Below are 13,387 nucleotides of genomic sequence, written 5' to 3'. Positions count from 1 at the left end.
GTTAAAGCATAACACTAGCCACCCTTGGCAAGGGTATATAATGAAGCGAGAAGATAGATCTATACTAGATAGGGGGGAGAGGACCTTTTCTCCTTATCCAACGTCTTGTACCTACACGTAGATATCGAACGTAGTATATTAATCTAGCCTACCTAGGCCTTAGACATCTTGCTCGTTGCTCTCGTGATAGATTAGATAGGTGGAAACCCCTTATAACACTAATATCTAAATAGTTACTATAGAGACTTAAGAAATAAATACTTAGGTTATAATTGTTACTAAGGTTATAAAAGGCTACCTACTAGAGCTATATAGATAATATACTTCTATATATCCTACTCTTAGAGTAAGAGCCTCCCCTAATGAGGTAAATATTAGAACTCTAGGTATCATACCATATCTTCTAGATTATAGGATATCCATTGAGACAGGGCGCAGCCTGGGACGATTAGTTCCAGGCTAATAGTAGCTAGCTATAAAGGCTAGGAAGCCGCTGGATCTAGTCTAACAGCGATTCTTCTCTCCTACAATCTACTTTGGTTGCCCGTCTTATACCTATCTACATTGCTTGCTTGTGAATCCTGACATTAGCTACCCTTAGGATTTAACACCTCGGTAGACCGATCACTACTCTACTGGCAGGCACTGTGAGCTGTATCACGAAGTATAAGGCTGATATATTGTTCAACCATATGGTCACTGGCCCGAAGCATATCTCCAGCAGGGTTGTTCGGCGGTGAAAACTCATGACAATGCAGCCCTAGAGAGTAGTGAAACGAACTACATCCATCGCGGGGCCATACTCACCTAGGGCCATTTGTCACTCACAGATAATGATCAACATGTCGACGGAACACTAATCAAATTGACTTCAGATATAATGGATATGATGCAGTTTCACAGCAAGTCCCGCGCCTATAGAGCACTCCAAGTAAGCAAAGCGTTTACTCTTTCCTCTCCAAAACATCCTCAACCTTCGCTTCCAGCTTCAATACTTCCGCAATCTCTGCCACAGCTTTCAGAATTTCATCCTTCTTCCCGTTTTCCTCCCACTCCTTTAGACTCGCGTCTCCAATCCTCCCCTCATTAACTGCGGACATCAGATCCGACCCTGCCGCAAACGGCAGTAGCACTTTAGTAGGCACGACCTTCATTTGCATAACGATCCCCAAGCTCTCCGCCAACTGCTCATTCGCCTTGCTGCCGCCGTGCACGCCATAGCTGATAATCGCGACTGGTTTTCCTGGCCACTCGTTCTTCAGATAGTCGACCGCGTTCTTGGTACCGCCAGCAAGGCCGTAGTTGTACTCTGGAATGACGAAGATGTACCCTTGGAAGGAGGCGATGGCGGCGGACCATTTCTTGGAGTGCTCATGGGTGAATTGCTTCATGGCAGGCACCATAGCAGGCATAACGGGTTCGTCATAGACGGGGAGGTTGAAATCTGCGATGGAGAGAGGTTCGATGGTGAGACTGTCTGAAGAACGAGTCTTGAGGATGGAATGCACCCAGGTAGCACTACGCAATTTGTGCACAGTCAGCGCTTCTAGGGAGAGTATGGATAGATGATACGCTTAGATAGCGCGTGCAAGGGTTGATCACCAGCAGTCTAGGACGACAGTCTGAGTACTGTGTGTTACCCCAGGATCGGCAGTACTCAGGCTGATTTTACTCGGAATTTCGTCCTGATGCTGTACGAGGGAAAAAGGTGACCCGGCGCTGGAGAAGACGCAAACACCTTGAACTAGGAATTATCTTACACATGACTACCTGCCCGCGGCGTGCGCGTGCTACCTATGATGAGAGCAATCCTTAACATTGTGAAGGGTAGAGAGAACGGAACAAAGTGGTAAGATGGATTGATTTAACACGACATACCTATCGGGCCGTGGGCTGCTAGTCACATATATAGTCTTTTGGTGGTAAGATCCAAGGTGGGTATCAGTATTAGAAATGCAGCTATAGTAAGGGATGAATTAAGGAAGTGCATGGTATGAGAAAAAGATGCTACACACACATGGGGGATATGCATGTTGTTCACCGGACTGGACATGGCACTGTGTAAGCAAGGTGAATCCGGGAAATTTTTGGCCCAAGCACCAATCAACAGGTGCTAATGTGCAGGCAGTAACAGGAAGGACGTCCCCACGCTCGCTACACACGTGGTATACGCTATCTGTAGATACCCGGAGTCGCTGACAAATGACTAATACTCACGTTCGGATGCGGATGTTGAAGCATCCGGTTCCCCATGTTGGTCATGTAAGCATAGCTGCACTGAAAAGACAAACATGGTCAAACGTAGCTATTCGAAGGTATTTCTAAGCATGCGAACCATAATCAAGGCAGCAGTTTGCTCTCCGACTCGGCTTTTTGCCTGTACTCTGTCATCGGCATAGCGATCAGCCCTGAGTATCCCACGTCGCCTTGCGCCTTCTCCATCTTCCGCATAATCTTTCCTACTATGCTCGCAATCCACCTGTCGTTTGCAACGACATTGACCGTCTGGATTCCAGCCTTCCTCCAACCGTCCTGAATCTTAGTGTTCATACCTTTGAAGGTCTTCGCCATCCCCGCTTTCCATGCGGCATTACGGTTGGAAGCTGTAGATTGCGTGGAAGCTGGAACCGAGGCTTGCGATCCGGTCGTTGCGGCGTCGGATTCATTCGAAGACATGCTCGTCTGATCCGACGTGACACTCTCTGAAGCTATAGAGTCCACTCTACGGACCTCCATTTCAAGCTTGTCAGTTTCCGCCCGCTTAAGGACAAGTTCTTCGTGCCCTTTCTCGACCTCGATGACCTTTGTCGCCTTCACAGTAGCAGCAACAAAGTTGAGTAGCTCCTGATCGAAAAGCGCAGGGAGATGTCCATGAACCGCGATTTTCATACAAGTCTCATCCTTCCGGCGTCTCTCAAGATCCTTCTTCATTCGAACAGCTTGAGGTGTGCCAGCCATTTCTTCGATCTCTTGCTCCATTCTCATCTCGTCGAAATCGGTTAAGATAGGCGGGAACAGGTGTTCATGGTGAGGAAGGAGATACGAGGGAAGAACAAAGGTTGCATCCGCTCCTCCAAGATGCACGACCTGCGTAAGGCTGACTGCCTCCGGAAGTGTCCTGTGCGCCATGAGATCTCCAATTTTGAATTTACATTCAATGTCATAGTCTGTATCAACCGGTACGTGTGCTGTACAGAACAGGTCGGTAAGGCCTACTGCAAAATTCGCATCCGCAAGCCAAGCCGATATGCGACTCTCTAAACGCCGGACCTCGGCGTCTGATTGGGAATAGTGCTTGAAGAAGTGGTCCTTCATGAGCGAGACAAACCACTTTCCAGAGCCAGCTGATGTGACAGATCTGATGTGAATAGGATGGAAATAACTGATCGGATTGAGGAGGAGGCGGTACAGGAGTGGCAGGCGATGTAGGAACCTATTGCAGTCGTATCAGCTTGGATACCATCAAATGTGCCATAGTGTACGTCCTATCTACCAAAATACGTACTTCTTAAAGTTCGGATGCTTGTTATGCGAAAGCGTCGTGAGTCGTATCGATTTGGTAGGAGGATGCATCACGGTCGGTTGTTCGTGAACTTGGGCACAAACAGCTGCACGGAGGTTATTGTCGGAGTCAAGAACGCCATCGACGTCGCGCTCTTTCGCAGTCCTTTTCAGCATCTCTTGAGCAATGTGGCTGGTGCTCGTATTCAATATATGTCGGGTGAACTTGTCCACTTCGATGCGAGCCTTCTCTTCGTCCGGCGATAGTTTCCGAACAAGCTGGCCATCCGGTCCAGGGCGCTCAACCGCATCGCCAAGCTCTTCCTGAATTTCCGAGAAGCCATTTTTCGCTGAAGCGTAAGCTGCCTTCAATAGAGGGGTATCCCTTGCAATGAGAGTATCCTTGGACATATCGCGCTCATTCGGAAACTGTCGCACTTCTTTGAAAGTCATTTCGTCGCGGCCTTTGACATTTGCATAGACATCCCCAATCTGAATTCGACGGAACAGCGCAACGATGACCTTGTCCGTTTGTATCGACAGCTCCATATCATCGTCAAGCTTAACCCCGACTTCAATCCCGTAAGCGGTGGCCGTCAAGGTGGACAGCGAAAACGTGAGGCCCCGAACGACGAACAGTCCAACGGTGTCCTTGTCGATTTCCAGAGCCGGCAGATCGAACAGGCTGATGGAGTCCTGGACAATGTGGCATTCATGCAAAATGTTTTTGAGGTAACGTCGTACGATTTTTGCGGCGAACCTGAACTGGAAGAGGCAAGACAGCGAGAGCGCGGTGTAGCAGGCTGCGGCAAAGCCCCAATACAGAACCCAGGAGGTGGAAGCCACCACGTATGTCACGCATATAATCATGAAAATTGCCCATAGTGGTATCAGTGGAAAGACGCGCTTTCCATTCCACTCGCCTATTGCCAGCGAACAGGCCAGAAATGGGGTTCCAGATAATATCCATCGCCAGCTCAGAACTGTAGTCGCTAATAATGTGAAAGCCAGATAGGCTAGAGGGGCGAATGAGCTCTTCGATTGCAGTTTTGGCGGTGCTGCATCCGGGATAGTATTGATAGGAATAGGCTTTCTAGCTATTCCTGTGGGCAGGGCCGCCTGTTTATCTTCCTGAGATGTAGGCTCCATGGTCGTGTTCTCGGAGCGTGTGTTGCCCCGATGTAGGGTGCAGAGGCGGGTTGACGAGGCTTTGTTGGAGGATAAATCAAGCCTGATCCATGGTTGTGGCTGTGATATTCTGGGCTGCGTCTTAAGGCTAGGTGTTCCTTGAATACTAGAACAGTCGCGAGCTCGTAGGTATGACGTAGTCACGAAGCGAGTGCGGTTCGGTTAGCGCGAACAAGGGTTTGTTCCGATCACTCGTACAGCAAATTATCGTGTCGTAGAGACAGTGGGAATAGGTAATGTTCGCGTGATCGATTGAATAAAATCCATGGCGGAAGTCCCTTGCGCATCTGAGGCGTCTAGCGGTTGTGACCCACGTTTTTAGACAAGCCAATCGCGACTACCACGTTAGCCACGCAGATCGCGTTAGTATTTGAGCTTATTTATTGCATCTTATTGTGAATCGTCTTCTCATCAGGACATGTATACAAGTGAGCAACATGTGCGGCATTATTATTCGTACTCTCAATACTCCATTGCCTCCTCAAACAACCCTCTCAACTGCTCCCTCTCTGTGTCCACATTGCTCATTTCTAGGTTCGGCGCCAGCATCAGCACTCTTGCTTGCGGAATCGTTCCTTCTACTAGTGCATCCAGATGTTCGTTTCCGAATCCTAGATGCTTTAACCCTCTCGGCTGGTCACCAAGTTTGATTAAGAACTCTGCCAAGGCCTCGCTGAGTACTTCGCCCGCAGACTCCTTCTTCACATTGCTGATGTCAACACCAAACGCTTCCGCAGCCTGCAGATGCCGCTCAGGATTTGATGCAGCAGTGAACTTGAAGACTGCAGGTGCCGTCACGGCGACTGACACGCCATGAGGGATGATCTTATGCTCCACCTCGTACCCAGCGTGTTTGTAGCCGGGGTTCTGCCCGGATATGGGATACGACATTCCATGGCACAGATGAACGCCTGCATTACCAAAACCAACGCCTGCCAGAGTAGCAGCGAGCAGCATTTGCGACTGCGCTTCGTGGTCTTCGGGGTCCTTGACTGCGCGCGGGAGATACTTGACCGTATCCCTAAGCGCCTGTAGTGAGAAAATGTCCGAGATGGGGTTTGCGCCTTGGTAAGCTGGTCTTTGAATTGGGTTTGCAGGCCGTGGCGTACGCTCGTAGAATGGTATCGCAGTCCATGACTCGAGGGAATGGCAAAGCACGTCCAGGCCAGAGGATGCATGAACTGCAGAAGGCATCGTACGGGTGTTGAGTGGATCTACTATGCCTAACGTAGGTTTCAGATTTCGATGCGCAATGCCAGTCTTAGCACGTTTCGACACTAGATCAAAAATGGCGGTCCCTGTAGTCTCGGAGCCGGTTCCGGCTGTGGTAGGTACGGCAACTAGAGGGTAAAGCTTTGACTGAATCGGCATGCCCTTTCCTAACGGAGCATTGACAAAATCCAGAAAATCAGCCTCTGTTCGTGTCAGCTGGTGTCGATCTCGAGGCACGAAGGTAACGACATACCAGGAAACGTGGTATACAAGTTCATCAACTTGGCAGTGTCGATGACGCTCCCTCCACCCACAGCCAAGAACGCATCCGGCCTATATTTCTTGCTGACCTCGATCGCCGCCTTTATGCTGTCATCCTTTGGCTCGACTCTCACACCATCGTATATCTCGAATTGTATACCCTCCCTTGTCAGGCCTTCCACGGCCTGCTTCATAGCATCCAGCTTTCTCACATTTCCATCAGTGACCACCATGACGCGCTTGGACCCCATATTGGTGAAGTCCATGCCCACTTCTTTTGTGCATCCAGGCCCAAAGCGTATCGACGAAGCTGCCATCTCGAACGCGTACTCCTTCTGGTGCGAGGTGTCGAGAGGCGTAGCAAGATGGCGGCGTGCTTGATGTATGGTGGAAGGCGTGTGATGGTGGTGCGCAGGGTTCGAGTGGCACGGACATGAGGGCGGATGCGTGAACTGTACAGTGCGAAGCAAGTTCATGGCGCGCGCTGCCCGTGAAGGCGATATTCGAATAGCGGGCGAGATAGACATGGCGTGGAGTCTTGAACAATACAGAATTAGCAATTGGAAGGAACTATATTCAGGGGGGATGCCCTCTACCCCCGTTTAGAAGCAGAAGAGAGGTGGTGCTTGTGCGAGAGAGGGGAACGATGCGTCGCGTGCGGAAGCGGAGCGGATGATGCGGAGTGGAGCAACTGGAGACTCAACCGAGGTTGTGGGGTAACATCGTCATCTTGTGGGGAGGCATGTATCATTTCGAAAAACCATCCTCAATCTTTGAGACACAGTGGCTGCCGCAAAAACTGGACTCTTAGAATACCTAATCTTGTAAGAACTTACCACGTAAAGCCCATCCTGAAATCCTACAGCCCTAGAAATTGGAGTTTTTGTCACCCACTGCGAGGCACGCACAAACACAGTATTATTAGGCATTGAAACTCAAAAATCAGTGTACTCAAATAGCCCCAATTGGTATCATCCCCAACGACATCAAACCCTCAGAACCGTTTTCAAAGAATAACGCGAAGAGCATGTGCTTGTAGTACCGCGCCGTTGCCTCTCAATGCTAGTACTGGCCAGGCTCCCTTCCCACGCCACTCGCTGGAGCGGCACTGATGGGCGTTGGCCCTGCAGTTCCAGTCGTGCTAGTTCCAGTCGTGTCGCTTCTTGCCAAGCCCGCAGTGTCGGTTCTCAGCGGCAAGGGATGCTTTCCGTCCTCGACCTCGCTGTTCTGCTTGCCAATAGGGCTCGTCGGCGTGCTGCCTTCTGGCACCTCGGTCGTCACCTGACCAGCAGCCTGCCGTACAAGCTCCCACCATTGGCTCGCCGCTTGTGGCGTATGTGCTTTGAATTGGAATTCATGGCTCATGCTAAAAGTGTTTCCAACCTTACCCTTGGAGACGTCCTTGCCCTTGACATTGAACTTGCGGTCAGATAGGGCACCAACCACGCAATCAGGTAGGTACAGCGACGTCTCTGGGACGGGGTCCTTTGCGAAGTCATCATCAGTCTTGAATTCATGGAGGAATTTTGACGGCGTGACAACATAATAGTTGGTGCTGTAGGAGCGAAGCTTGCCCTTGCGCTCGAGGGAACCGGCAATAAGTGGCTTAGTTGAGCGGTGGTTTTGGTTGGGGAAGGAGATGTTGGACACGGAGCGCGCTGGCGCGCTGGGGTCGATGAGGATGGTGTTGTTACGTTGGACGAAGCCGTTCCACTCAAAGTCGAGCGGGATTTTCTGCGCCGTGCCCACCATGTCCCCGTATGCCATCTTGGTCTGTTCGGCCTGCGTGTTGACCACCTGCATGAACTGGCCCATGCCTCCCTGTATGGTCTGAATAACGTGGGCTTCGAACTGAGCGAACGAGTTTTGCACGCTTATCAAGTCTTGTCGGTTGTTGTTCTCCTCCTGGATCTGCTTGTTCAGCCGATGCAGGACGCCGCGCTGGAGGACGTAGGGGTCCTCTGTCGCTGTCATCTTGCCGCCATGAGACTCGAACGACGCCGTGTGCGAACCGAGGAGCTCAATGTGCTTTTGGGTCACGGAGCGTGCCTTGTCGACCGCTTTGGAGCCCTTGCCGGCGCCTTTGGTGAGCTCCTTCGTCTTGTTCTTGATCTCGGTATGCAGGCGCTCGAACACGGGGAGGACGGAGCCCTTGAGCTGCTTTGCAGTCTCGTAGTGCTGGTTGGATAGGCCCTGCATAGAATTAGCAGCCGTCCGCATGTGACGTTCTGGTACACTTGGCGCACATACCTGTGTGTTCGACCGGATGTTTTCGAACATGCCTGCAATGCCCCCAAGCGACTGGTCGAAGTGGTGTCCCTCCTTAAGCGGATCCTTCACAGTCTACTTGACGTCAGCCATGGGACTCGTGCTGCTCCTCATGTCGCGCACCTTCAACACTCTCTCGTACTCCTTTCCGTGCGCATGATGCGTCTTCTCTGTCGCCGTGATGTAGTCCTCGAGATAGCCCACGGCGTGCTTCCATGCTGCCAGTCGCTCGGCGAACAGCTTGGTCACCTCGCTCGTGTCTTCTCCTGGAATGGCATCGTCATCGCCGTTTGTGAGCGCTCGCGAAACTGTGGGTGAAGTTGGCGAAGCCATGCCTGCAGATGTAAAAGTCGCTGTCGCGGTACGGTGAATGCAGTGGAACGTCCCCGCAAGCAAGCGAAAAGAGAGGGTGGGGTGATGTAATGTATTCTCGGGAGCAAGGGTCTGGGCGAGGAGAACAAAATGATTAAGCCCACCAGAAACGCAACGAAGAGCACACTGCCAGCGTTTATATCCCCTGGAAATACAGCGCCATGCCTAGATCCCCGCGACTTGCGCCCACCTTTCCTGGAACGGCTGAGAGAGGACCATCAACAACTACGTCATCCTCAAGATCAGCACAGGGGTCGCCTTATCCACACTTCCGCCTCCGCCTGACGCGAGTGGCTGTTCGAGATTTGCATTTGGTCCTCCCGTCCACTTTCAAGGATGGACTGGCCAGACGTGTCCACCATCAGACTTGCCTGTCTCTGGGCCGATTTGCGTGCCACCACTTCGGCGATGCATCTCCTTTTTGGTACGTAGCATGCGCATCGCATCAGACGACATCGATCTCGGACGCTCGGAGAGGCCGGTCCCCACACGAAGCCACCACGGCCGTGGTCCGTGTATAGGTTATTGGGATCAAGATCCGCCAATTAAACGATGCGAACGGGTAGCGGATTTCAATGGTGAGGATGTTTCTGTTTTCTACCGGACTATACGAGCATCTGTTCGATGTGACCACTGTACAATGCACCTGTATCCGGCATCTTCGTGGACTACCGACTTCACTCGATAACCCCATCATCTCTCATCCATCAGCACCCCTGGCCGATCCAGTCCAAACCCTTGACTCCACCCATGCCCGGCCCATCTACATACAATACGCCACGCCATGGTCGACCTGGCCAACGATGAACGCTCGATAACTCCGAGCTAACTACAGAACGCGACGGCTAACAGAAATGATGACAGCGAAACCATGCTTATCTGGTACAAGAAAATAATGGCTTGGACAGGTAAATTCTCCATTTGACTGGCAGAAGACTGAAAGAAAGAGGCCGTGTGCAGACTGGCCAATCTGCTAATGCTACCACATGTCATCGTCTCTGCTACTTTGATCTGAGTCATCATAGCCTCCATACCCGTGCTGAGCTTTGGGTTGTCCCAAGTAACTAGAACTGTTTGCGACACTATAGCCGCCATTAGAGCTGTCATAGTTCGAATGATGCGAATCTCTTGGGTCTCGTTGATGCTGCTGGTACTGTTGTTGACCGTGATCTTCTTCGTGCTGCGACTCAGGACCAGCATATTCGTGTTGCTGGTAATTGTGACTGTGACCGTCTTTCTCGGTTTGTTCCTGCTACAGAATAGTTAGCGATTGCACGTATATGCGCGAACGCAGTGTTCGTACCTGTTGATACCGCTGGTACTGGGAATACTCTTCCGGCTGCTGCTCTTGTTCTTTCTTTTGCTGGGCGGCGGCTTGAGCTTGGCGTTGCTGCTGCTGTTTGGCTTGCGCAGAAGTGCCTATTTGGATTTGCGGATGCATTTGCTGGACCTTCGCAAGATACGAGTACATGAAATTGCTCAACAGGACTTGCGAGTATAATTCGCGGCGAGGATTGGCGAGTTTGATATGAGCCATACGGTAGATGGCTCGCTCTTCCAAAATCGAGAATCTGGTCCAATTGTAGTCGATGTCTGGTTTGAGTACCCTTGGCGGTGGTTCTGGTGACAACCCACGCATTGAATTTCCTTTCTTGTGATGCGATTCTTTCTCGCCTTTCTTCTTGCCTCCACCGAAAATGGACGAGAAGAGGCCCGACTCCTTTTCCTTCTTGTTTTCATGCCCGGTAGATTTGCGGCTGCTCTCTTTCTTGCGTTCCTCTTCCAGCTTGACGCTCTCTCGATCGATCACAACACTCTCCCGGCCCCTGTTACTACCCTGGATAGAGTTTTGCAGAACGTCAAGCCTGGTGTCATCGTGAACTTGACCCTTGTCTTGCGTCTTGCTCAACTTATTCTTGACCTTCTTCGCAAGCTCCTTATCTTTTTCTTCTTTTTCTTTCTTGTCCCGTTCCTTGTCATCGCCTCCCAGCAGCCAGCCCCAGCTCGTCTTCCGCGACCCACCTTCAGAACTGTCCTTCTTGTCCTTGTGCTTTTTCTCCGGTTTCTTTTCCTCGACAAGATTTGGGATAATGGAGAGTGTGTCAGTCCTTGTACTATTGCCAGGAAGAGATGCTGGATGCGTAAGATCATCCATACTTTGTCCGGGCTTGATAGGTGAGGACTGCGCGGCCTGTGCATGCTTATTTTGTCTTGAAGCCTGGGGTGGACGCTGCTGCTGTTGAGGTGGTTGCCGTGGTCCTTGGGGTTGTGGTGCACTTGGAGGGGGTTGTCGCGACGAATTTCTCTCTGGTAGCTGCATTTGTTTCCGCTGCGGTTCTGGGGGAGGGGGTGTAGCGATGATCTGAGGCAACTGCGGAGCAGTATTGTGCCCAGGTAGATTAGCCGTTGTTCGACCATTGGATGCAATTCGAGAATGAAACTTTTTGGGCTGCGGTCTTCGGTCCTCTGTGGAAGACTCCGCTCTCGACAGGTCTTCAGATGAAGCGGAAGCTTGCCGGAACCCAGGAGGCGATCGTTGGCGTGTTGGACGAGAGAAATTTTCCGCGCTTTGGTTTGAAGGCTCCGATTGCACTCTGGTCAGAGACAGGTTAGACAGCTCATGTTCTCTGCCTTGTATGGGAGACGCAGTGGGAGATTCCTCGGTATCCGTCTCAGCTTGCCTCGCAACCGCTGCCCGGCGTGAAAACGGGACGCGCTCTCCTTTACGAATACTACCTCGTCTATAGTTTGTACGCGTCGAACGCTTCAGCGATCCTGGTCCAGCAATATTCCCCGGCAAGATGGGGACATCTTCGGGGTTGTCGTTGTCCGTGGCCGAGTTCCTTCGGGCTGCGTCAATGCTCATGCGCCTTGCCAAAGCAACAGGATCTTCTACAATGTTTTCGAGCTCTTGAAGCTGGGGCAAACCCCCACTCGGCTGCTGTGCCCCAGAACGTTTCCTCTCGAGGCGTTCTGCACCATCGCGATAGCCACTGCCGCTGTCGATTTGCCGTGATAGCATAGACTTCTTCCTTCGCAAACCCCCTCCGGAGCCCTGGCGTCCCAAAGCACCATCGGGCGACAATGAATCGCCATCGCCGGAGCGGCGTCTAATCGTGTCAACCTTCTCTTCTATAAATGTTTTGAACTCTTTGGGTGCGAGCTCCGGGTGCAATCGTGCAGGAACCCAAAAGAGCTTCGAAGGATCCTCGTCTTCAGAAAAGTGTTGAGGCGGCGCAGGCACGTTGAAGGATTGGAATGATGGCAGGTCGGGATCCGCTGTATTTACATCCATGGACATGCGACGTATGGCCTGCAGATTGCTGAGTTCCTGGGCGAGGCCGGCCGGGCTCGACTCATAGTCCAAATCGTGCAGGGGAAACTGCTGTGTGGCGGTATCCGAGTTGGTCCTTGTCAAGGGTGGCGTGGAGAGCGTAGGGGAGAGCTGCCCGTTGGAGGCGGCCGAAGACTTCCTCGCAAGCGGCGCGGGGCCTGCGGCATTGGGCGGTCGGTCGTGGTTCATCTGGGCACGCAGGGGCGATTTGGGCGGGGCGGCAGGGAAGGGGTTGAAGGGCTCGAGGCTGTCTCCGAGCGGGTTGCTGATGAAGCTCAGGGGCCGCGAGTTGCGCCTCATGGGGAAGTCGTCGTCGTGGCCATACATGTCGCCAATGGCTTCGGTAACGTGGTGGCTGTCATCGCTTATGGAGATCTGGGGCGCGTGACCGCGTCGCTGCTGGTATAAGCGCTCCAGCTCGCGCGCTCTGCGTTCCGAGTCCTGGCGGCGAGCGTCAGCATTCGAAGACGAGGGGTTAGCAATGCAGGACGAGGGGACCAGCGCGGGCGGCTGCAGCGCAGGTGAAAAGGCGCCGCGACCGCACTCCCGCATGCACGCACTGTGGGCCTTGAGTGACAGCTGCTCACCTGCATGTTGGCCGCCTGCGGGGAGGCGTGTTTCTATATGTGCCACAGCCGCGGAAGGGACAGCATCGAAAGCGATGGGCACGCGGCGGGCGGCGGTCGGGCGGTCGGCGGTCGGCGGTCAAGCGGTGCAGCTGGGGGCGAGGCTCAGAAAATGGCGTTCATGGCCCCAGGGAGGACGACGGCTGCTCGCAGAGAGAGTCGGACGGGCAGGGTGCGGGCGCTGTGGGAGCAGGTGGTGGTGCTGTCGTTGGTGTACAATGTTCCAGGCCGCTACTTCGAGCGCGCCTAACTGGATAATTGCAACGGCGGCCACCGCCCCCCTCCTACGACATCATACGGGCCCAGCCTGCACATGCGCATGCCTTTTCACCACGCACGCGCTGCCCCCTCGCCCGCGCTCTCGAGAACACGTACGCTTGAAGTTGCGAGCGCCTGTCACCTCAGTCGTCAGAACACACACTGTCGCCTTGTCACGCAGCCACACTCCCCGGGTGCCGGTCATGCGTGCGTCGACGGCACGTAGGCGCCCTGCCTAAAAGGCGGTGCCACCGGCCGTATCCAGTGCAGCGCCAGGGGTCCTGAGTCCGACGACTCGACAGACATTCAGCTCATGCGCCTTGGCGAACATGCCGTTGCACACAGGCTCGCTAGCCGACGTCGCCGC

At 52.8% G+C, this 13,387-nt stretch overlaps 5 protein-coding genes across 5 annotated transcripts; all 5 read right to left on the bottom strand.

Annotated features, from left to right (window-relative positions):
- Positions 1-866: 866 nt before the first annotated feature.
- On the bottom strand, positions 867-1,819 carry CC84DRAFT_1225425 (putative NAD(P)H-dependent FMN reductase LOT6; the record flags this gene model as incomplete). The annotated part of the gene is made up of 2 exons (XM_018183568.1): positions 867-1,518; positions 1,761-1,819. 2 exons carry the CDS (start codon positions 1,817-1,819, stop codon positions 945-947), a joined length of 633 nt encoding a protein of 210 aa, XP_018042193.1. The 3' UTR covers positions 867-944.
- Positions 1,820-2,340: 521 nt separating this feature from the next.
- CC84DRAFT_1133910 (uncharacterized protein) lies at positions 2,341-4,763 on the bottom strand (the record flags this gene model as incomplete). Its single annotated transcript, XM_018175999.1, has 2 exons — positions 3,506-4,763; positions 2,341-3,433 (listed from the first exon to the last, which is right to left on the bottom strand). Exons 1-2 carry the CDS (start codon positions 4,648-4,650, stop codon positions 2,341-2,343), a joined length of 2,238 nt encoding a protein of 745 aa, XP_018042192.1. The 5' UTR covers positions 4,651-4,763.
- Positions 4,764-5,074: 311 nt separating this feature from the next.
- On the bottom strand, positions 5,075-6,825 carry CC84DRAFT_1133906 (putative Fe-containing alcohol dehydrogenase). The gene is made up of 2 exons (XM_018175998.1): positions 6,155-6,825; positions 5,075-6,104 (listed from the first exon to the last, which is right to left on the bottom strand). The coding sequence occupies exons 1-2, from the start codon at positions 6,687-6,689 to the stop codon at positions 5,152-5,154; spliced, it is 1,488 nt and encodes a 495-aa protein (XP_018042191.1). The 5' UTR covers positions 6,690-6,825; the 3' UTR covers positions 5,075-5,151.
- A 234-nt stretch (positions 6,826-7,059) lies between these two features.
- CC84DRAFT_1192235 (uncharacterized protein) lies at positions 7,060-8,838 on the bottom strand. The gene is made up of 3 exons (XM_018181235.1): positions 8,554-8,838; positions 8,413-8,505; positions 7,060-8,355 (listed from the first exon to the last, which is right to left on the bottom strand). Exons 1-3 carry the CDS (start codon positions 8,761-8,763, stop codon positions 7,225-7,227), a joined length of 1,434 nt encoding a protein of 477 aa, XP_018042190.1. The 5' UTR covers positions 8,764-8,838; the 3' UTR covers positions 7,060-7,224.
- A 554-nt stretch (positions 8,839-9,392) lies between these two features.
- CC84DRAFT_1200987 (uncharacterized protein) lies at positions 9,393-12,974 on the bottom strand. The gene is made up of 3 exons (XM_018181696.1): positions 12,724-12,974; positions 10,106-12,577; positions 9,393-10,054 (listed from the first exon to the last, which is right to left on the bottom strand). The coding sequence occupies exons 1-3, from the start codon at positions 12,727-12,729 to the stop codon at positions 9,782-9,784; spliced, it is 2,751 nt and encodes a 916-aa protein (XP_018042189.1). The 5' UTR covers positions 12,730-12,974; the 3' UTR covers positions 9,393-9,781.
- Positions 12,975-13,387: the final 413 nt, after the last annotated feature.

Source organism: Paraphaeosphaeria sporulosa (assembly GCF_001642045.1).
Source record: "Paraphaeosphaeria sporulosa strain AP3s5-JAC2a unplaced genomic scaffold CC84scaffold_1, whole genome shotgun sequence".
NCBI classification, from domain to species: Eukaryota; Fungi; Ascomycota; class Dothideomycetes; order Pleosporales; family Didymosphaeriaceae; genus Paraphaeosphaeria; species Paraphaeosphaeria sporulosa.
Note: the sequence above shows the minus strand (reverse complement) of the source record. Positions and strands in the feature narration are given on the sequence as shown.